This window comes from Ursus maritimus, unplaced genomic scaffold (assembly GCF_017311325.1).
Source record: "Ursus maritimus isolate PB19 unplaced genomic scaffold, ASM1731132v1 scaffold_9, whole genome shotgun sequence".
NCBI lineage: Eukaryota > Metazoa > Chordata > Mammalia > Carnivora > Ursidae > Ursus > Ursus maritimus.
The window spans coordinates 13,294,550-13,316,984 of NW_024427107.1; the positions used below are offsets into that span (position 1 = coordinate 13,294,550).

The 22,435-nt window shown below is 41.3% G+C and overlaps 1 protein-coding gene across 2 annotated transcripts in view; it reads right to left on the reverse strand.

Annotated features, from left to right (window-relative positions):
• Positions 1-22,435, reverse strand: part of ASPH (aspartate beta-hydroxylase) — a 209,561-nt gene that overhangs the window by 112,768 nt on the left and 74,358 nt on the right. For both annotated transcript variants that reach the window (XM_040626070.1, XM_008706728.2), the window contains exons 7-13: positions 20,860-20,892; positions 19,813-19,869; positions 19,281-19,331; positions 18,796-18,828; positions 14,493-14,531; positions 14,048-14,083; positions 10,269-10,313 (exon numbers count right to left, since the gene is read on the reverse strand). In XM_040626070.1, the coding sequence (XP_040482004.1) occupies positions 10,269-10,313; positions 14,048-14,083; positions 14,493-14,531; positions 18,796-18,828; positions 19,281-19,331; positions 19,813-19,869; positions 20,860-20,892 (294 nt within the window). The remainder of the gene's footprint in view (positions 1-10,268; positions 10,314-14,047; positions 14,084-14,492; positions 14,532-18,795; positions 18,829-19,280; positions 19,332-19,812; positions 19,870-20,859; positions 20,893-22,435) is intronic.

Sequence of the window (22,435 nt, forward strand, 5' to 3'; positions counted from 1 at the left end):
GCAGGGCCTTTTCTGCTGTGGATGTGACCCAGCACATCCTCCAGGAATCCGTCGCCTGGCACAGGGCTGGTGTGATTTGAAAAGCCAAGCACAAAATGCAAGTTGCTAACCTGACTAAAGAAAACAGGTGGGTGCTAGTCATGAAGAGGAGTTTAGGGCTCTGCACACATCTTCCCACCCCTAGGGGAGAAATAAGGAAGGAGGAGTGGTTTGAATGGGTCCCATTTTAAATAGGTGTGGGAGGCCCTAGCCAGGCATGCTCCCAGGAACAAGGGCCACCACCTTTCCTCCTCTTCCACAGCAGTATTTACGATAGGGCAATGAGCCTGACTGAAGAAGGTCCAACCCAAACTTCCCCAGCTCTGGGCAAAAGCTCTCTCTCACGCCCCCTTCTGTCCCTCACCTCATATCAACATGTGGACATCTGTGACTCGTGTCTGGATACGGGGAAATGAGCAGAGCAAGCATTTTGGCCCCTCTGATTTTCAGTGGGTAAAGGTGTCTTCACAGAGATCCAGCTGCCCTCACTAGTATTCTGCACAGCTAATAGTAAAGTGTTACTCTGCTTTATTCTCTGTCTACACACTTCCCTGGGACACCCCATGTGGACCTCGCTGCACCCCAGAGGAAAAGGACTTACTGGATGCTTACCGGGTGCCAGGCATTGTTCTAAGCACTTACTGCAGATGATCCCACCAATCCCATCAACTCCATCCACCCTGGGAGATAGTTTTAATTTTATGGATAAGGAAACTAAGGCCTGGAGAGGCTTAGGAATCTTGCCAAAGGTCACAGAACAGGTAAGACTGATTTAGAAAGTATCCTCTGTAATTATACTTCAATCACACTCTGTATGGTCCAGTGACGGGCAGGCTCTAAGTTAAAGGGAGCCGTATGCTCAGCTCAATTCTGAAAATTACCCACGTCCAAGTTCACTTGTCACTCATACTTAGTGTTTACGCACTCATATCAAAGAAGAAAGCTGTGATGCAATCTCTAACTGTACTAACTTACTTCCCCCCACCCCCAGAATAAGGAAAACCTTACTAAAAAGAATGGGATCTTAATCATTCAAAAACTATCATACACCATTAAAGAAAATCACTTTTGTGAATTCAAATATCCTGAACTCTATGATGTTCCGGCTACTGCGCCTCTCTGCTTACTGCCCCATTCTCAGACCTCATGCACATCCAAAGCTAATTTCCATCCAGGCCTAGCTGTCCTCACCAGTGTCTCATCACACGGCACCTGAGACTCTCTAGGGCTCTGTTTCCCCGGCGCTGGCCCACTCAGCCGGCCACAGCTTCCCTGTCCACTTCTCTCTCTGCCAGTACTTCCTGAGGTTGGCCCTGCCACCAACACCTGGATGATTGCTTGTCTCCGACCTGCTCTCCCGCCTGCACTTCGGCCTCCCTCCGACTGTTTCCACCTTCCACCTGTTGCCCACGTGCTCACCGTGAAGGACCATAGCTGGCAGGTGTTTCGGCCTCTCTGACCCTCAGTTTCCTTATCTGCAAGCAGGGATAAGCCCCATCTGCTGGGAAAACACAAGTCCCTAACACACACAAAGCGCTTAGCAGAGGAAATGCAGTCAATAAAAGTGGGTCTGCTTATGCTGAGTGAGTCTGCAGTCTTTATTTTCATTGTTTCTTCTGGCCATGCTGGAGGAGAAAACAACACTTTCTGGAACCCGGAGGCTTCTCCCCTACTTGTCTAGTTCTCCTGGAGATCGAAAGAGAACTTGCGGTACCCTCTCCTGCCCTTCTACCTGCTCGGACTCTTTCGTCGTCTCAACTACGATGGAGTTCGTGTCCTCACGGTACAACAACGGTCATGGGGGAGCAGGAAGCTGTTAGGGGAGTGGGGCTTGCCTCACTAGGGAGTTCCCAAAACTTCTAGGTGCTCAACAAAAACCTACAAAGGATGGATGCGGGGTCTATTTCATTTTAATCTGCCCCCTGGCAATGTAGCATCAGAGTAAACGTTACACGAAATAAACATTACCTATTAGAAAGGGGTTCAGAAAGGGTTGAAGGTACACCTTTGTGATTTCAGTCATCAAAGAGACTGTAATATTCTAATATACTAGTTAAGTATAAAATGAACTGATGTTGTTATATAACAAAATAATGACAATATAGAGAAGAATTCTGCATTTTATTGCACTCAAATAACATTAAACAGAAGACATTTACATTATTTTTAGAAAATCCATTGATATTGCCCAGCTTGGCATGTATTCGTGAAGACAAGGCTCGTTGATTCGGATATTTGGAATTAGAAAGTATGTGAAGTTGACCACAGCATAATGAATCCTCAGTTTCCAGAGTTCTAGAGATGATTATATACGAAAGTCCAGCGAAATTTTATGCATTTATCAGTTCTGTGTCACTCCTAAGTTTCCCTAAAAAAATAAGGCTTTATAAAAAGTAGTGTTCTATAATTCACAATATGAATTAAGAGCTTTATTAGAATTTGAGTAGCAACTCTGTATTACCACTATCACAGCTTTAGAAAATTATTGCTTTTCTTAGTAACTCAATCTTCTGGATTTCACAACACACTGGGTCAGCATGCAAAACTCATTACATTGTAACTATGATCTATAATGATAAAAATATAAAATCTCTTTGATTGTAACCCTAAAAGCGGGGGGGGGGGAGAGTCATCTTATCTTAAAACAATGTTAACATAATCAAGAGCTATCCCTGACATGGAAATGAAATTACTTCTTATGGCTTTTTTTGTTTTTTTAATAGCTCACAGTCCTACCAAAATGATGTCACTACCTTCTTTTCTAACAAATGAGTATTTTCATCAAAGCAACTATTTCCGAGCCAAAATAAACCACATTAGAAGTAGAAGAAACTCTTCAAGGTAGAAAAGAAAAGGCTCATATGTTGCAAACAGCAGTAGGCAATGTGGCTCTATGTGCACTTCCCACACACCCTAAATCCACCCAGCTAGAGGCATCATTGTCTAGTGAGATCGCTGTGCCGTCTTTATAGTGTCGTGAGGGCATAACTTAATTTACCAAAGGCAGAGCAACCTTAGGATGTGCACCAGAAATTTATACAGGTTTTCTAAAATTTAAACAAACACTGAAGGACAAAGCTATTATAGGATGACCCGAGGTGCCCAACGGCGTTTTTGCATGACAAAGCAGGCCATTCTTTTTGCCTATATCCTAGCAAGGAATTTTAATTGTTCCCCTTCGATTTGAAAAATAAATTAACCATGATAACTTAAGACTTTCACCAAGATATTAAGTTTTTCTAATCAATGAGCTAACAGCTACGGAACCTCAAAATGTGAGTTTTACCCTGAATAGTCAAAGCTAAGGCAGAAATGTCCTCTCAGGGTATCAGTGCAGATATATACAACTCAACTCTTCACAGCTAGTGGTGACCGTTAGTAGTGTTCCTCAGAGTGCAGGCGCAAGGGCACTCCTCATGGCTTTGAGATCACACTTACGCAGTTCACACAGGTCAGTCCAACGGACGCAGGGGTCATTACTAGTCACATATGTATTAAAACCCTGCCAAGACAATTGCTGCTACATCGTCAATAGAATCGACTGTTACCTGAACAACACACATAAATGTAGTAAGATCGGAAGCTGGGCCACAAAAAGAAAGAGAAGAGAAAACCAAAAGATCCACTAATGCTATCGAGAACGGACATGCAGGAATGTAACATTACATGTAATTTCTGTTTCTAAAAAAAAAATACACTAAGATGCCAGTGGACTATGATCGACTGAAAACAGCTTTAGTGTTCATTCCCACAGATCTTGGTCTGCTCAGTAACTGCGTCACAAGATCTATCACAGCCACCTTGTGGAGCGCATGCTTAGGCTGGTCCTCCTGTGGTAGTGGGGGCAGTCTTTCTGAAGCTTTAAGTATCTGCAAAAATAAGGGGAAATCTAAATTAAAGGACCAACCAGACACAGACTGTGACACTGCTTCATTTTCATTCTACTTTAAAAGAAAAAAAAAACCCGCGGACAGAAGTAAATGCTTTTTATGTGCTGCTGTTGTTTTTAAGGGCAACTCGTTAAATAGTGATTAGCCACCCAGAGACGTCCCTGGGAATTACTTGCAAAGCGCTGATGAAAATTTAAGCTTCTTAGAGCATCTGAGAATTACAACTAAATTTAAGAATTTCAATCTTTTGAGAAATGCAAGCATTAACTCTCTTTCTCCCATCAGTGTTTTCACCGTATTAATGAGAAATGTAATAGAGGAAAAAAAAAATCTAGCATGGTATTTGAAAAACAAATATAGGAAGGATTTTCAAGGAGCAACTGGATACTGTAGTTGCAGTTAAAATACATTAATATAATCGTATGTCAGTTTTTAATGTTACTGACAATATAAATGATCGGGTAAAAAAAAAAGTATTAAGTCATCTTGTCCTATTTTTTGCAATTACTTTCTCATTCCAAACTGTAGTATCTGGTTGATTTTACCATCACAGCTTTATATCTGTTACAATTCGAGTAGAAAAGAAGATTGTGCACTTAAAGGCCAAATTTTGATAGAATTTTTAAATCTGGATTATGATCCTTCCTTCCTCCCTTCCTATCTATAATCTACCTACGTGTGTGTGTGTGTGTGTGTGTGTGTGTGTATCCAGAAATTTTTATATAAGTGGATTTGGTGCTAATGTGAGGTAACTAGAAATCATATGTACACTTTCACAAATCCAACAGAAATATATATACAAAAGACATGTACAAGATTATTCATAGAAGCTTTCTTCGTAACAGTCACAAACCGGAAACGTTCGTAATAGCTATCATTGTAGAATGGGTTTTTTTTAATGCAGTGTATTTATAGTAAATGGCAATGAATAAAAGCCAGTACTATACATTACAAAGTAGATGAAACTCAGACACGATGTTGAGCCACAAAAAATAGTCACCAAAAATGTCTCTCTGTATTTGTGCGTGTTTACTTCTGGCTTTGTTTTATTAAATTCAAGAGCAAGCAAACCAATCAATGGTGACAGATCAGCACAGTCACTTACTGTTGGGGGCACGTGACTGGGCGGGAGGAGGGAGAGATTTCTGGAGTGCTGGAAGCATTCTGACTAGTGGGTGCAGGAACGGATCGCACGCGCAAGTTCCTTAAGCTGCACGCTCAACAAGCGAGCATGTCTGTGTGCGTTAATTACAGAAAATGTTTTTACAAATGCGTTTGACTCTAGGTTCTCTCTTAGAATTTATCAGTTAGCTAGACAGTGAGAGGAACGAGCATTTCTGTAACCTGTGCCATCAAATATACCTGAGTTTATAAGAAGCTGTTTACAAATTTGAAGGACCCAAATATATACTCCTTAGTATTTAAAGACGACTCTACTCAGAAGTGGTTCACTGATGTGCAAACCCAGTATGTCCGAAATTGGTCCAGTCACCTCCTCTGCTACTCTCCATTTCCTCCTGCCTCCAACAGGTCCACGAAGGGCTGATTATTCATTCATTCAGGTCAGGAACACAGGAATCGTCCTCGACTCTTCCCTTCAATCAGCCCTCTCTCCCCCAAACTGCTTCCAATCCCAATCGCATGAGTCGACCCTGCCAGCCCTTGCACCACAGCCGAAGCGCCTACTGTCTGCAGCTCGGCTCAGTACCTCTGCCCCTTCCTAGTCTCCACCTCCTCACTGCACTCATCTTTTCACACCTGGATTTGATCATGTGATGCCTCCTGCCACCTTTAGGCCCAGATGCAAATTTAAAAAAATCATATATGAGGGGCGCCTGGGTGGTACAGTCATTAAGCGTCTGCCTTCGGCTCAGGGCGTGATCCCGGCATTATGGGATCGAGCCCCGCATCGGGCTCCTCCGCTGGGAGCCTGCTTCTTCCTCTCCCACTCCCCCTGCTTGTGTTCCCTCTCTTGCTGGCTGTCTCTCTCTCTCTCTCATGAATAAATAAAATCATTAAAAAAAAAAATCATATATGAGACACTCCAGGAAGTGACGCCTGCCTATTTTTCCACTTGTCTTCTTACACCTTTACATGACCACTGTCCTGGTCCTTGTTCCACAAGCACTTGCTTCCTCTGCCCCCCACCTGCCAGCTCCTGTCACTCCTCACAGCACCTCAAAACTCAGCTCTGGCACGATGACACAGGGGAGGTCTATCTGACTCCACACCCTTGCTCCCAAAGTTGGGTTTGTTATCCCTCCTCCTCTGTGCTGCCCTGGATACCCCTCTGGGGAATTAATGACATCACAGTGGTTGTTGTACTCAGCTGTACGCCCCATAGGACTGTGACCCACCATGGGGCAGGCACTCTATTATTGTTCGAGTATCTTCTTTGCCCAGGGCAAACCTGTGTCTCTGTACTTGCTCCATCCGTACTTCTTGCCCAACCGATGAAATCTGTGACAGTAACCTTCGTATTAGGTGCTTACTCACATAAACGAAGACACCTAGTGAGGCCAGACTCAGGCTGGCCAGGTGCCTTAGAGATCATGTTAGGAAATGCCGGCTGACGGGAGGCATGAGAGAAGTTCGCACAGGTGCCGCAGAGCGAAACCGTCACCACTGATAGGCCGGTCCATGGTGGCTGAGCTACAAATGTCATCTCCACTTTCAGAGAGATGGGAGCAGCAGAAACACGAATGCTCACATGTCTCCATCTTGAATAATATGATTATCACCACAAAACATAACATTAACTTCTTTTTTTTGGCATGGTATGACAGAAAAAAATTGTTACTGGAACCAGTTAGTGAAACAGCCTTAACGTACTGTTTGGCAGGATATTTTACTTGGATGAATTTCATAAGTGATTCCTTCATAAATGCGTCAATTTGTGCTATGCATATTTATTCTGTCATATTGCCAGAATCACACGCTATATGATTTCAAGCAAAAATCTGGGTTTGGGGGTGCCTGGGTGGCTCAGTTAGTTAAGTGTCTGCCTTCAGCTCAGGTTATGACCCCAGGGTCCTGGGATCGAGTCCCACATTGGGCTCCCTGCTCAGTGGGGAGCCTGCTTCTCCCTCTCCCTCTGCGTATTGCTCTGCCTACTTGTGCTCGCTCTCTCTGTCAAAAAAATTAGTAAAATCTTTAAAAAAAAAACAAAAAGGTAAAAACCTACTAAAGGAGCATGGATTGCAAAAACAACTTTAAAAAAAAATTCTGGTATTCAAAATAATCGACTTCTAATATCAGAATGATCAATTCTTAGGACTGACTTTTTACATCCTTGTCAAGAGCAAAGCACTTGTCAATTTACAAATATAAACAAGAGATGACAAAATTCAAGCTACTGGACAACTTACTTCTCTACCCTTCCACACTTCTGGGTCCTAGCTGAAGTACTAACGTGTATGAGGAGAAAGATGCTGAATAAAATGACATCTCTAGGGGCGCCTGGGTGGCACAGCGGTTAAGCGTCTGCCTTCGGCTCAGGGCGTGATCCCGGCGTGATGGGATCGAGCCCCACATCAGGCTCCGCTGCTATGAGCCTGCTTCTTCCTCTCCCACTCCCCCTGCTTGTGCTCCCTCTCTCACTGGCTGTCTCTATCTCTGTCGAATAAATAAATAAAATCTTTAAAAAAAAAAAATGACATCTCTAGTTTCACCACATCGAGACAGCTCTCAGAACTCATCAGCCCTCAGGGCTTCCCTAAGAAAACTCTAGAGCACAGAGGCCCAGAGTGTGAACTCTGGAGCCGGCGTGCAAGGGGCAGCCACCCTTCTGCCACCCGCCAGCTGTCAGACTGGCTTTGTTGTGTTTCAGTTTTCTCATCTGTAAAATGGAGATAGCAGCATGTCTAGCTCTTAGGCAACTGGAAATCTTAAATGAGTTAATTCATGTAATGTGCTTAGAAGAGCTCCTACATAATGCTTAATGCTTACTAAGGGTTCGCATTCATGGGCCCTAGCGTGGGGCTCAATACAACAGTGAATTAAGACAGTTCCTGCCCTGTGGGCTTATAGCACACCAATAAATATATTACTGTAAACTTTAACAAGCAATATTAAGACAGTATAACCTAGTCTTAGAATGATCAGGGAAGGCAAAGTAATCATCGTTAAGATTCCAAGGGCCAGAAAAAAGACTAACAGCTAGCATGCTGCAGAGGTCCTCCAGTAAAGTTTCCCCCGAGTAACGGATTTTAAAGACTGAAAGGTAAGGAGCATTGCAAAGTAGGGAGACAGGCCCCATCATCAGTGTTCCTGCAGTTTCTGTAATCACACAGATAACTAAGCACTTACAAGAGCGGTCAGCTTACTGTACAAAAAGATCATGAATACAGAGAGTTTCAATGATTATTCTTTTTAAGACTGAATAAGAGAGGTTGCAATATAAAGTAAGACTATGAAAATAATGGGAAATAAGCAAAGCAAGCGCAGTCATTAAAAATAACTATTGCTAACTCTTGGCTTTATAGTCTCTTCTGGCAAGGTCGCACTGTAACCGGGCAGCTGGTCAATCAAATTTTTATGACACCAAATTACAGGTTACAACTTCCGGAGCAGGTCTTTCAGGGCTTAACTTCTCTCGATCCACCTCGAAGACCAGGCTAATTAATTACTAAACAAAAATAGCCACAGTCACCATTTATGGGGAGCTTGTTACACGTCACTGAGTATGCATATTAATCAAATCTTCATTTTCATGTGCTTCGGTTGTTAAATACCTCATCTAAAAACACATCTTCTTCCAGCACCCCAACCACTGGGTATTTTATATTAATGTTGCAAGGAAATTCTTGCGCTTGGCTTATAAAATATGGAAATAAAAGCACAGAAATTTCAGGCCAGAAAACAGTATTACTTTTTATGCCTCCGCTAAAGTCAGGTCAGTATTAAAAAATATGAACTGTAACCAGAAAAAAGTCAATGTTGTAAAAACTCATTATTTTTAAAAATACTTATAAGACCATTTCTTCAAAGTACTTGACAGTAATCTAAGTGCTAATTTGGCAACGTGCTCTGCTTCCTCAAGGCAGAAGCGAGGCCCTCCGAGAAGCGCCACTCAACAATAAAGAAGAAATTACAAAGGCAGGACAGAAACATCAGCTCTCCCTGCTCTGTGCACCTTCCCTAAACACAAAATACATGTGCCTGCACAGTATTCATCATGTAAAAGACCAAATTCTCCGTGGGTGTCTAGTCTCATTCACAATATAATAACAACAACTCCGTTCTCTTAAGCGTTTGCACAGATGACTAGAAATGTACATGGTATGACAACCGCCAAAACCTAAAATACCCCAACGTGAAATAAGCAAAACTGAGCTAGGGTATATAACTAAAAATATGCTTTGATTACAAAAGTTATTTTTTCCTTGAAATTTATTATTCAATAGATTTTGGCAGTTATAATTATTTCTACCAAAATCAATACGAGTAATGCACATCGTTGCTACAAAATTCACATTAAGCATGATGTAAAAAATACGAGCAAAAATTCAACCAGTAAGTGACACAAAAAGAAAGAAAACGGAAATAAAACACAGAAGCAAGAGGAAATACACTTGGGATGGAGGTACTGGCAATTCCCTTCTCACAAAGCATGTTTTTCCCATTATGAGAACAGGCCTGTACATTAATTTCTGATTGCACGTGGAGTTAATGTCACCTCTAAAATGCCATCTAAAAGCACAGGCCTTGCCCGAAATGATGTCCCCATTGCCTAAATTCACTGCTGATGAGAGGGACATGTGGCAGAGAGGCGGGAAAAGTACAGAAATGGATTAACTCAGTTGGCTGGAAAGAAAGACTTCGGGTACTAACAAGGCCTAGGCAGCCAGCCGGGATTGCCCAGAGCACTGACGTGCCCTCACGGAAATGGGGAACGGCAAAGAAGAGTAAAGTCACAACATTATGCACTATTAAACGTTCATCTTAAGGCAATTCTGATTCCATCATCAATTAGCCTATCAATTTAAAAAAAAAAAGGAAAACCCCCCAGCTAACTACTACCACCACCACCACCACCATCTATAATGACAAAATCATATGGTACCCTGACCATTAATACGTCTCACATTCTAGCTCAACGAACGTGTACTAAACTGAATCGGACGCGTATTTGCCTTCACTTTGGCTCAACTGATCAAAACACAGACAATTTTCTCTTCAAAGTTAGGTATTAATTAATTAATTAAGGATTAATTAATCCTTCTCTCAGGACTCTTACTCTTCACAGACTGATTTCACACAGCTACTGTGCATATCAACAGTACATTTTAAATTAAACAGAAAAGGAAAGGGCAAAGGGCATCTAACAAACTGTCGTACCTGGTGGCACTTCCTGCTGTTCTTCTGCAGGGGGCACGTGTACTTCTAAAATAAATAACAGAATGACAATCCATCACACACTGCTGACCAGTGTTTTTAAAACACAGATTGCATTTAAGTTACGGTGATTATTTTTACAGACATTTTTGAGATTAGCGTGCAATGATCACAAAAACATTAGGTTTTCACACTATTACAACAAAGAAGAATTAGCTATAACTTCGCAAAATGTCGTATGCTTGTCAAGGGTTGTGTAAAATAGGCTTTAGACGTTACCTGCCTAACTGACTAACTGCAAAACTCGCTGCCTGGGCAAAGGAGATATGAGCTAAAACCCAGGTCTGCACCACAATTTTGCATCAGACTTGATAAGAAAGCTGAGGAAAGATGTTTAAAATTATCTTGTTAAAAAGTTTTTAATACATAATCCTAATTGTAACATGAACGAAACGACACAAAAGAAATTGAAAGAGAGTCCTTAAAGTAAATTATTATCCTCAATAAAGTTTCTGAAAAATAATATTCAAGGTAACATATTCTAATTTGGCCATATTCCAGCCAAAAATACGGAGATGACTTTTTTAACATCTTGCCTTTTTCCCTGGCCACTTCAACCCATTTGCAACTAAAGAGACGGTAGACCTTATCACATAATGGTACGATAATATACTGATCTGATTCACTCTATCAAATTACATCACATATTAAGATCTTGGTATCTCACAACCCACTGAACATTACCTTAATCTAGAGATAAGATTTTATCAGCTTTCCTTTTGCTCCTAAAGACTTGGAACAGACTCTGGTCAAAAGGAAGAATTTTTATAGAATTTTCTACAACTCATATTATTTATGTAGCTATTGTACTCATTTTTCTTCTTACATTAGTTTGCTTCTAATTTTAAGAATAATACATACCCAAATGGAAGATCTGGAAATATTTTTTACATGAAAGGAAAAAGGGGGAAAAAAATCTCACCTATTCCCACTGACCACAGTTAATATTTTGGCATATTTCGTTGTTTTAGTGGCAGTTCTGTGAGCATTTACCAGCTTTCTCTGTTGTGACTGGCTTGTTAAGGTTTGCCTACTGATTTCTTCTTAGTAAGTTAAGAGATCTACTGGCCCTGTATCACCTTTACCAATACTTTTTTCTCAGAATTTCTTTTACGTGCCAATTTAGGTTTGAAAAACTTGTGTGCATCATAAAGTATTAATCACTTTATTATTTCCATCACTGGCGTTATACTAAGAAAGCCTTATTATTATTGCAAGATAAATTAAATTTTCAACTAATTGTATTCTGAAAAAGTGTACATTTAACAAACTACCTGGAATTTATTTTGGCAATGATGTAACGAGAGGATTTTTTAAAAGGAAATCGCAAACTACTTATATCAGCACAGACTGCTCTTCTTTACTCCAGGACTTTTTAAACCCACTTCAGTATGGATTTCAACTCCCACCTTCACGAGGATGGCCCCCAAACACATCAGTCTCAAGGTCTCGCCCGCCTAGCTCATATCATTTGCACATCTAACCTCCTACTTGATACCTCCACCTGGGAATTTCGCATCATTCCCAAACTCAAAATATATAATATGGAGCACTGGTTTTCTCCCCTCAACCAGTTTCCTTTATATCCTAGTTTCCTTCTTGGTAAATGGCTCCATCATCTGACAGTTACTCAAACTAAACCAAATTTCCCCTTTCTCTTTCCTTCACAACCACCAGAAAGTTCCATCAGTTGTAATTCAAAACTGTATCTCTAATTCAAAACCTTCCCCTCCATTTCCACTGTCATGACATCACTCCAGGCCACCATGATCACTTCCTGGGTTGGTACCCATCATTTCCTAACAGGGTGGTCCCTGCCTCCATTCTTGCTCCATCCAATCCATTTTCTAACGAGGAGTGCAAGTGATTCTTTAAAATAAGTCAGATTACGCCATATCTCATTTAAGTATTTTTCCAGATTCCTACGGCACCTGAAATATAATCCAAATTCCTTACTAGGTCCTCCAAGTTCACAACTGATCTGTCACCCGAATCTTTAATGCTTAAGCCAACTGAAGTTTAGTTCTCTGTCGCCTGTAACAGAAAGTAACCTTACTGACACAGATGGGGAAGAAAAGAGGGTTCAGGCACAGGGTTGATACAGCCTACCCTGTACTTTTGAATAGATCACCCTAATTGCATCATGACAGATGGATTCGAAGTGGACACGTATCTCGCTGAGAAGATGGGCTAGAAGGCTACCACTGTTGTCCAGGAAGGTAATGACAGCTGAACTAGATCACTAGAGCCACAGAGAAAAATGGATTTGAGAAATGGTTTGGAAGCCCATTCAACAGGACTTGGGATTAGCTGCAGAGACGGAGGGAATGTCATTGATGACACTCGCATTTCTGGTGTGGGAATCCGAGTATATATTGATGCATCAAGCCAAGTCAAGGAAGAGGGGGAAAGAGAAGGTTAGAGGGCATGTGAAGATGATGAGTTCCTTCCCACTGACCACTCAGGCTCCAAACACAGGAGCACAGAAACTACAGGCGGGGCTAAAGATGCACAGAGCCCCACTGCCCCCCAGAAAGCATTCCATGAGCAGTCTCTGCTATGTCCTCCACTGGCTTATCAAAATGACTGAGAAGTCTTTGGAAAAACTACTTTGAACACAGGAAAGTCAGGGCCAAGATGCATATTGTAATATTTTGTCTCTTATAAAAAACAATATATGTGGGATGGATTGGATGAAGTTCTTCCTGGGATGTAGGTTTTCCATTTTCTGATTCTGACTGAACAAAAAACAGACTCGGCTATATTCTTCATAGAGAACTGAGTAATAGGAGTTAGGAGAAAATCTGAACGCTATCCAGCCTGCTACGTGGAGATGAATTTGCGTGTACGCAGTGGTCTCACAGCAGCGTGTAGGGGTCTCTGCCAGCAGCTAAGCAGAGCAATTCTGGTATCCCCACATTCCCTCCACCCCTCCCTATCTTCTCCCATTTCAGTCAGCTGTACTATTAAATATTCTGCCTAACCAAGCTCAAAAGCAGTAACATTTAATCTGAAAACTGACAATTAGTGGCTCATAAATGAATTCTAAGGGTAATTTTAAGAGCAAAGGCCCTATTACATGTTCCCTGTGGCAACTTCCTGCCGTTAAGGCCCGTGGACCCCAGAGTCTACTACAGACCCCAAGTCTGGGTTGAACACCAGCTTAGCCACACACACACACAAAAGCACAATGATATCGTCCTACCTCCTCTTCAGTGTCCACTGTGAGGAACAATCGAAAAACGTACACGAAAGAACTTTGCAGACCGCTAGGGTCTCCGTAACTCTACACACTGTCAAAGCATCACCATGGAATACATGCGACAATTTTTTAGAAACAATCCCTTCACTTTCAAAAAATAGTCTGTCCAGCTGAATAAAACATAAAGAATCCAACTTTCAAGCCATCCCTGCCCAAGCTAACCCCTGTTTGACAGAACCACCCCCTAGTTAGAAGAGCCTCACCATAACCAGTTATTTACTATTGGACTATCCCGGTTTTATCTCTGTTATTGCACTTTTCATAATCTGCAGTTACTTTATCATATTTGACCACAAGAATGCCAATCCCAAGGAAACCAGAAACCCTATCTGTCGTCTCCCCACTCGCCCTCCTAGCCCGGTGCACCCCATAGACAGCAAAGTGTCCAATATCTATCTGTTGAATACATGAATGCCATTATAATACAGAAAGTAAAACTATCTCTATAAAATTAACTCACCTTCTAAAATTATGTTTGACTCTTCCACAGCATTATCTAAAAAAAAACCAAACACATTTTTACATTAATTCACACCAGATTCCTAAATTAACTTATCTCTACTAAGGTAACTAAATTTGGCTCTTTCTGGACTGGGGGCTTCTTATGGAGACTCGTATTTATATTAGCATATCAATTTTAATTCCTACATTATATTAATGAATACATCAAATAGGCTGACAATGAATACATCAAGTAGGCTGACATCATCCCTGATGACATAAAACTTGCACCATAAGTAGGGAACAAGTATATTGACAACATGCAATTACTTCCTTGGAGACTTGAAAATGTCTTGTATTTCTTACTTACATCTGTCTTTGTCCCACAAGTTATCTGCGTTTTAGTAAACACAAGGGGAGTGGGGCTGACTTGCAGGAAATACCCGTTTAGAGAAAAAGCTTACCTGAACTCTCTAGCCCTTCATTTTCCGATGGTTCATATACTAGAAAATACACAGAAAAAAGAATCCCTTAAGACTACATAGCTCTCACTGTGACGCAACACTGGCTGTATGGTTTCATGAACAGAGACAATGTCCAATCCATCCTTGAACCCCTGGGGCTTAGTCTCTGGGAAGCGGCAGGCTACAGAGTAGGGTGGGGAAGAGTCCCCATGCACAGATTCAAAATCCAAGTCGACCACCTTTTAGCCATAGGAGATGGGCAATTAAAAATGCATTCTTCATGTAAAATAGGGGAGATTGAGGTTCTTCCCCAATCACTTGTTACCCAGATCCAACATCTGTTTACTCCCTGGTGGCACTGAATTTCCCTTTTCTATTTTTTCACGTCTACACGGGAGGATTCTGAGCTTTCCCCAGGCAGACTCTCTATTTGCTTGGGGAACAACTCTCAGATCTCCCACCTGGGGGCAAACCGTCCTGGTGCCCGGCCCGCAGAGCGAGGGTGCAGCTGGCAGGCCCTGAGCTCACCGCCCCACCCTTGGCCCAGCGCCCAGCATGTCTCCTCTTGTTTACTTGCACAGGGCTCAGTGGCTTTCTGCTCTGCTGCAAAGGAGGCTCCGGGCTCTTCTCTCAGGCTCGGCGGGGTCACAGCTTTCTCGGTCAACCCAATCCCAGCTTTTTCCATTCTCCAAAATGCCTCAAATTTTCTGGTTCACTTAGAGCAAGCTTTTGTATTTTCCTAGCACAGTTATCAAGGTATTCTTTGTGATCATTTAATAAAGAAAAATTTGGGGGCACCTACTATATTTCAGATATTATTCTCAGTGCTGGGTAGAGTAAGGGACAATTTTTCATCCATCATCTTCTGTCCTTCTGGTGGTACTGGTAAGACAGAGGAGCAGCGAGTGTTTGCTCACTCTGTCACTCTGAACCGTGCTGTATTTAAACATGCTCGTCTCTACCAACTTAAAGGGAAGAAAAAGCCCTTTCTTGAGGCTGCTTCCCCCTGCCCCACCTCTCCCCTCTATTTCACCATCTCTTGTCTTCAGAGTCACTCACATTTGCTGTCTCACCCCTCGCTTCCTTCCCCAACCACGGCCATCTGTCCTGTGGCCCTGACTCATCCCTGCCAAGGCTCCTCGGAGACTACCTCGTTCCATCTAATGGACGAGTTCCACCTCACCGAGTTCGATCTCTCAGCAGCTCCTTCCTTCTCAAACACTTCAGCGTGACCGTGTTCTCCTTTTATTCCTTCCTTTCTCCTTCTCAACCGTCTTCATCACATGTCCTAGTCCTACCAGGCATGAAATGTTGGCTTTCATCAAAGGCCAGCCACAGAGCCTCCCATCCCACTACACTGTCCTCCCTCCATAAGTGATCTCGGCCTTTGGCTTCAATTATCTTGTGTAGACTCAGGACTCCCAAACTCACAGCCACGAATGAGAGGTCACTGCTGAGATCGAAGCACCACCAATCGGCTTATTACATATCCTCCTGGGTGTCTCGACACCCACTGTCAACGGGACGCACGGCCTCTTGGCCTGTTCCTGTTTTCCAGTCCCGCCTGTCTTAGGAAAAAGCATCGCCATCCATCAAGGGCACGAGCCGGAACGGTGGATGGGGCTCCTGACCCCTTGTTCTCTCCCCCAGCTCTACGCACACATCACGCCCTGTCCATTTTATCTCCTTACATTTCTCAGCTTGTCCGCGTCCCTTCACTGCCACCACCCTGGTTTAGACTGCTTTAGCTCTGTCCACCTTCATCTGTGTCCACCGAAAAGGGCTCCTGCCAAGGTCGTTCTAGATCCGCTGCATGTGTTCAGTGCTCATCTATCCTGGGTCCTTAGCGGCACGGGACACTGCTGAACATCCCTTTCCTGAAACTCACCTCCTCTGACCCCTCTTTTGGCAGAGATGGGACTCAGGGCAAGATCAGTTTGGGATAACGGGACTAAACTACCTGGTCTCCCCATATCCACTCTTGCGTCTCTCCAGTCTATTTGCTACACGTCAGACCGATCGATCTTTACAAAATGCATATCTGATTTTGTCGTGCCTTGAACAATGCCCTGAGGGTAGGTGAGCATCCCTGACTAGCTCTAGGCATCCGTGGACCCCACACATAGTGCAATCTCAGCCCAGATTAGACTGCCAGCACTCTGCATACATCTTCCCACCTCAGAGCTTCTTACAACACTCCCCCCACCTTCCCCTTGCCTTGTCAATGGCTCTAATCTTCACCTCCAACTTCAAGGAAGCCTTCCCTGGTCCACAAACTAGGTAGGTCTCTTCACTATATGCTCTTGTTACACACCGTCCTTGTTCTCACCAACACTTAGCGGAATTGCCAGTAAACACTAAATTGAAGTTGTTTCTGTAATTTCTCCCCCCCCCACTAAAATGTAAGGTCCATGGGAATATGGACCATGTGTGTGTCCCTCATTAGAACTGCCCCAGTCCTGTTTTAGATATAAAAGTTAATACATATGCAGGATGTGAATAAATCAATCAGATAGTAAGACAGTACTGTCATTTCCTAGGTACATCCAACGTAGGCTTGATGCTTTCTAGATTTTTAATGCAGAAAGCTGGTTCCCTCCATACCTTTAATAAGCCACATGTTTTCCAGGGTCTAGATGTAGGGAGTTTAATACAGAATGTATTCTGTTCTCCTATGGAAAAATGGTTTTGTTTTCACCCTACTTACAGTTTCACTTACATATGTTCACTTGGTTTCCCTAGTCTGGTTCTTGAATGCCACAAAGGTATCTTGTTAGAACACAGTGAATAATCCTACTAATAATTCCATTAAATCCCTTTTGTTTGAAAAAGTTTAGGTTCTATAGCAAGGTAATCTAAAGTATCTCAAAATCTTGTGATCCAAAGTGTCTCAAATCTTGATGACCCCTTAGGTCGTATTTATTACTCTTTTTTTAACATGTTAAATTGTACTTATTCTGATATTCTGCCTATGAAAACACATTTATTTTTACAACATCTTTTTTAACACAGTATCTAATTTTACACTTCTTTCAAGTGTGATTTTAAAGTTCTCTGGATCTGGTCTGCAAACCGCCCTGCAAACATGTTCTTCCTGGCATATTTAGACAAACACTACAATGAGTGGCAGAAATGAGAGAAGTGTCTCAAGTCTCATCTCCACATGTAACTTTCCATTTCCAAATTCCTATTTTCTTTAAATTTGAAATTGAAAAGAAAATCCAGATCACAGTGGCCAAGTTATTTAATTTCTTATAAAAATATTAGTTCTTAAAGACAGAATCCAGGATTCTTCTAATGGTGTCATTCCTATCCCATTAGAAGTAGCCACCGTGACTGGTCATCTTAGTAGGACCTTAAATCTTAAATACAGATGCTTAATAATTCAACACATCAGGTTTATACACAGCCGCTCCTAATTTTCTTCAACTGAGAACCACCAACTATCATGACGCCATACATTTCTTGACGGTAGGGAAGCCATAGTGTCCATCTTTGAATGTCAAGCCTCCAAACCATCCGGCGCATAGAAAATCCCCCATATTTGACTCAAGCACCGTACATTTCTCGTCCTTCTTGCATCACACATGAAGTCATGCTCATTTGACTTCTTTCCTTTTACAGTCATCCGTGAAGGTGGCAGAATAAAAATGACCATTACACCATTGGCTTTCTCATTTCTTAGTCATATTAACTTATGCAAATCACTTACATTCTCTGAACCTTTGTTTCTTTCATCTGGGAAGTCACAAAAATAGACTCTACTTCATGGGGTTTAATAAAACAGCCTGGGGAGTGCTTGGGCAACAAACAGAGCTATAATTGCCTAAACCTGACTCTAGTGCCACTCATGTCAAAAACAGGCCCAAACTCTTTTCTTTATGCCACTTGTAAGCCTGCAGTGAAATTCTTTTGTACCTTTCCTCATGCTAGTAGATCCATCACCTTTAAGAGTGGGATTACTTTGTAGAAGAAACTAGACTAGTTCAACTCTGACTAGTTTTATATGGTCCAGACATATGTTAGTCAAAAGAGAACGAAGACTATAAAGTAATGAGATAAGTTTTCGTGAATAATTTTTAACTGCTTCCGAAGGCAACTCGCAAAGAATTTAAGAAATTTAGTCAATGGCAGAACCACTGGGGAAGGTAAACAATCTCCCCAAGTGAATTCTTTGAAAACTCCCATTCAGTTGGAGATTTTAAGTTATGATATTTGAAGCTTAAATATCCTCTATACTCTAAAAACTATGAGTAGATTTTAAAACAAGGGGATGGCTTAAGGTTAAGAAGCATTTTCAAACCTGGTTCATCATAGTCTTGGTATGTAAGGTCATCTGCAAGAAAGAGAATAAAACTCAGTATTAAATGGGTCATTCTGTAAAACTGCTTCGCTAAAAAACACAACTTAATCTCAAATACAGAATTCTATTCCTTTAAATATCTGTGCCTACAGTCAGCGATAAGTGCCTTTTGCCCAAAAACAACTAGACAAAAGGACGAGTAAATTATTTTCATAAAAATTCCTCAAACTGGCATAAAGTAAGATATGCAAAAGTCGCATTCAAGATTAATACCCTGTTCTGTCGTGGTGCCAGTGTAGACGAGCTAAAATATGAAAGCCTGATATTCTTTTCATAATCTAATCTTGTTACAAAGCAAAAAGACTTATATTAGGTGTTAAGATTACTTCTTTGACTCCTTTGAAAGAAAAATCACGTTAACATAGCATTACAACTATAAAGCCGTGAGTAATGTTTACAATCTAATGAAAATATTTATCCAGTACCTGCTTCATGGTACCTTCTTTCATCATCACCTACTACTGGCTCCATGGAATCTAAAGAGAAAAAACAGACACCCTGTCAAACATGAAAAAACCAAACACATTACTAGATGCCATTCTCAAGTATTTACAAATTAATTCCAATCTTCACAACTGGGTAAGATAGATATTATCACTCTCATTAATACAACTTAGGCTAATACAGTTTCATAATTTGCTCTCTAGGTCACAAAGACAGGAAGGAGCAGAACCAGTGAGACTCCACTATGCCATACTGCCTCGTCAATTTCCAAATCGCCTTCCCAGCATCCTTTCTACAAGGAACAAGTCCCAATGGTGGTTTGAAAAATACATCTCCTTTTTTCCTCATTCCTCCATGTAATATTAAACTATATTCAGGGATTTCTATAAATGTCTGGCAACCAAAAATGACTGTGGGCATTCTAATGAGGACTGTGCTGAATCAGAGTGAATCATTAACCCCTGGGTCGATTGGCCTCAGCCAGTACCTTGAACAGAAACACGGATCACAAACCTGGATTGTCCTGCTCATACATCATCTCTTCTGTATCCTGATTATAAGCCTGCGAAGCTGTAAGTTAAGAAATGATTAGGAAATTACAAATATATCTCAAGAAGGGTTACACTTGATACGCAAAATAGGAAAGGCACACTATCCAGTAATGACAGAAATGTAAAACCAAATCATAATGATGCTCACATTTATATTCACTCACGGAACACGCGGGTTCCACCTTTCCAAAATGCCAAATATAGAGATGAACTAGAGAGTTCCCATCACCAATGGGTTTATAATCGAACCACACACTGGTGAAGCTATATTCTCATTTGGATTGTGCAAATTCAACTATATTCAGCAAAAGACTAATGAGACTGAGACAGAGACCACAGAGGTGGCGGTGCAGGTGAGTCCTCTTCCCATCCACTCAGCAAGCACCTGCCGCAGAGCGTGCGTGAGGAAGGGCACACACGCTCCCAGTCCCTCACACTTGGACTCAGTACTGCGTACTCCCAGACTGCAATACAATTCTAGTATTTACAAATACATATCGTTGAAGTGATATAGGCCCTAAATGCCAGCCAAGAATATCATGTGGTCCTCAAGCACAGAGAAAGGGATCTATTCTGGCACTGGAAGAAAAACTGGCCAACACGGGCTTACTGAACGATGGCATGTCCATCTCCAGTGTGGCCATATCTTCTGGGGATGTGTGACCAGTGACAATACACAATTTTGACCTTTCATTGACTTTGTAATTTAAGACTACAAAACATGTACTTCTACTGTATCTCTTGGCCTAGCAGTACCATTACTGGGTATTTATCTTCAGGGAATAGACTTCAAAAGCACAAAACTATATTCACAAAGAAACATACATAAGATTATGATATAACATATGTAAGTTATATATAACAATTAACTATATATTATATGATATTTTATGATATGATATAAAATATATTAATAGATAATCATAACGTTTTCTCTCTCTCACGATGTTCTTTTATAGGAAAAGACTCATTCTAATTAAAAAAGAATAGCATTAAGTTTAAATCTCACCTGTCTCTTCTACATGGTAACTATCTTCAGTTTCTGAAAAGAATAACATCAGATGACTAGTACCACTTTCATAAAATTTTATGTATATATACTGTAGACGTATATCCTGAATCTATGCTTGTCGCTGATTTTATTTTGAAAGCAAATAATTATTAAAATAAAACATGAAAATATCCATTAACTGTTTGCTTAACACTTTATCTTTTACTAGAACTGCACTTAGAAACGCCTCACACATTGTCTTTGATCCACTCAACACCACCATAGCCTGGACCAAGGAGAGAATGATTTGAACAGAGCAACACAGTGACAAGGCTGGACCCAGGAAAGGGGCTATCTCAGTCTACTTCACATTCCACTGTGGTGCCCTGTTTTCTAAAGCAAAAGCACAGTGTCTACAGATGGGAACACAAGGAAAGACAGAGGAGACTTTCTAAGATGGGGGGCTGAAAGGTCAATGGGTCCATAATTGAACCTGCAGACCCCCAATAGCCATCACCACAGGATGCTCACTCCTCCACTGACCCCCGTTAATGTCACAACTACATGAAGTGTAAATACTTTTAATTTCTGAAGACTTTCAATAAACAACTTTTAAGTTCATACTGAATCTATGTCCCAGTTAAAGATTAGGTCAGAAAGTAAGGAGAAGTACTTCTTCCTACCCCCAATCTATAACTCCTAACCTCAAAAATATCAAATTCCTTATGTTTCAGATTATTTGAGTGTCTTAACTGAAACATGTTATATAAACAGCATCTAAGATACCAAAATTCTGAATAACTGTCAATTTTCCTGAGCCATCTTCGCCAAAGATAGGAAACCGCAAGAGATACCAGGGAAATGTGGAAATCATTTTGTCAGCACCCCTTACTCAGAAATTAGAAACATTTTTTTTCCCAGTGAAATTGTAACATACATGATAACTAAAGGTCTGAAGTTCTTTTTTTTTCCTTTAAGATTTATTTACTTATTTGAGAGAGAGAGAAGGAGAGAAAGGGGAAGAGAGGGAGAGAGAGCGAGTGGGAAAAGGCAGAGGGAGAGGGAGAGAGTCTCAAGCAGACTCCATGCTGAGCATGGAGCCAACACGGGGCTCGATCTCACGACCCTGAGATCACAACCCCAAGATCATGACCTGAGCCAAATCCAAGAGTCGGACGCTTAACCAACTACACCACCCAGGCGCCCCAAAGGTCTGAAGTTCTAAAGCTGGTCTATAAATGCCTATTTTCAATGTACAATGCAGCTGGACTCATATACAAGCTCAAAATCATTTTGATTGTACATTTTTCATAGAAAATTATGCATTATATGCAATTTTGTAGGTGGGTATGGAAACCAAACCATCGCTTGTAACATTATTTCTATGGAAAAGTATATTTCCTGCTTTTAACAATAAGCATGTATGTACGTTTTTGGAAATATATTCATTCATAAATCAAGAGTTTCTTGCTTCTAGTTTCCCAATACATTCAATATTGTGAAAAGGAGATATACTTTACTTTTTCATTACTTTTCTATGCTTTAAAAAAAAGTCCTAGCAACCATTTACCAACTGTACTGTGACCAGGCTACC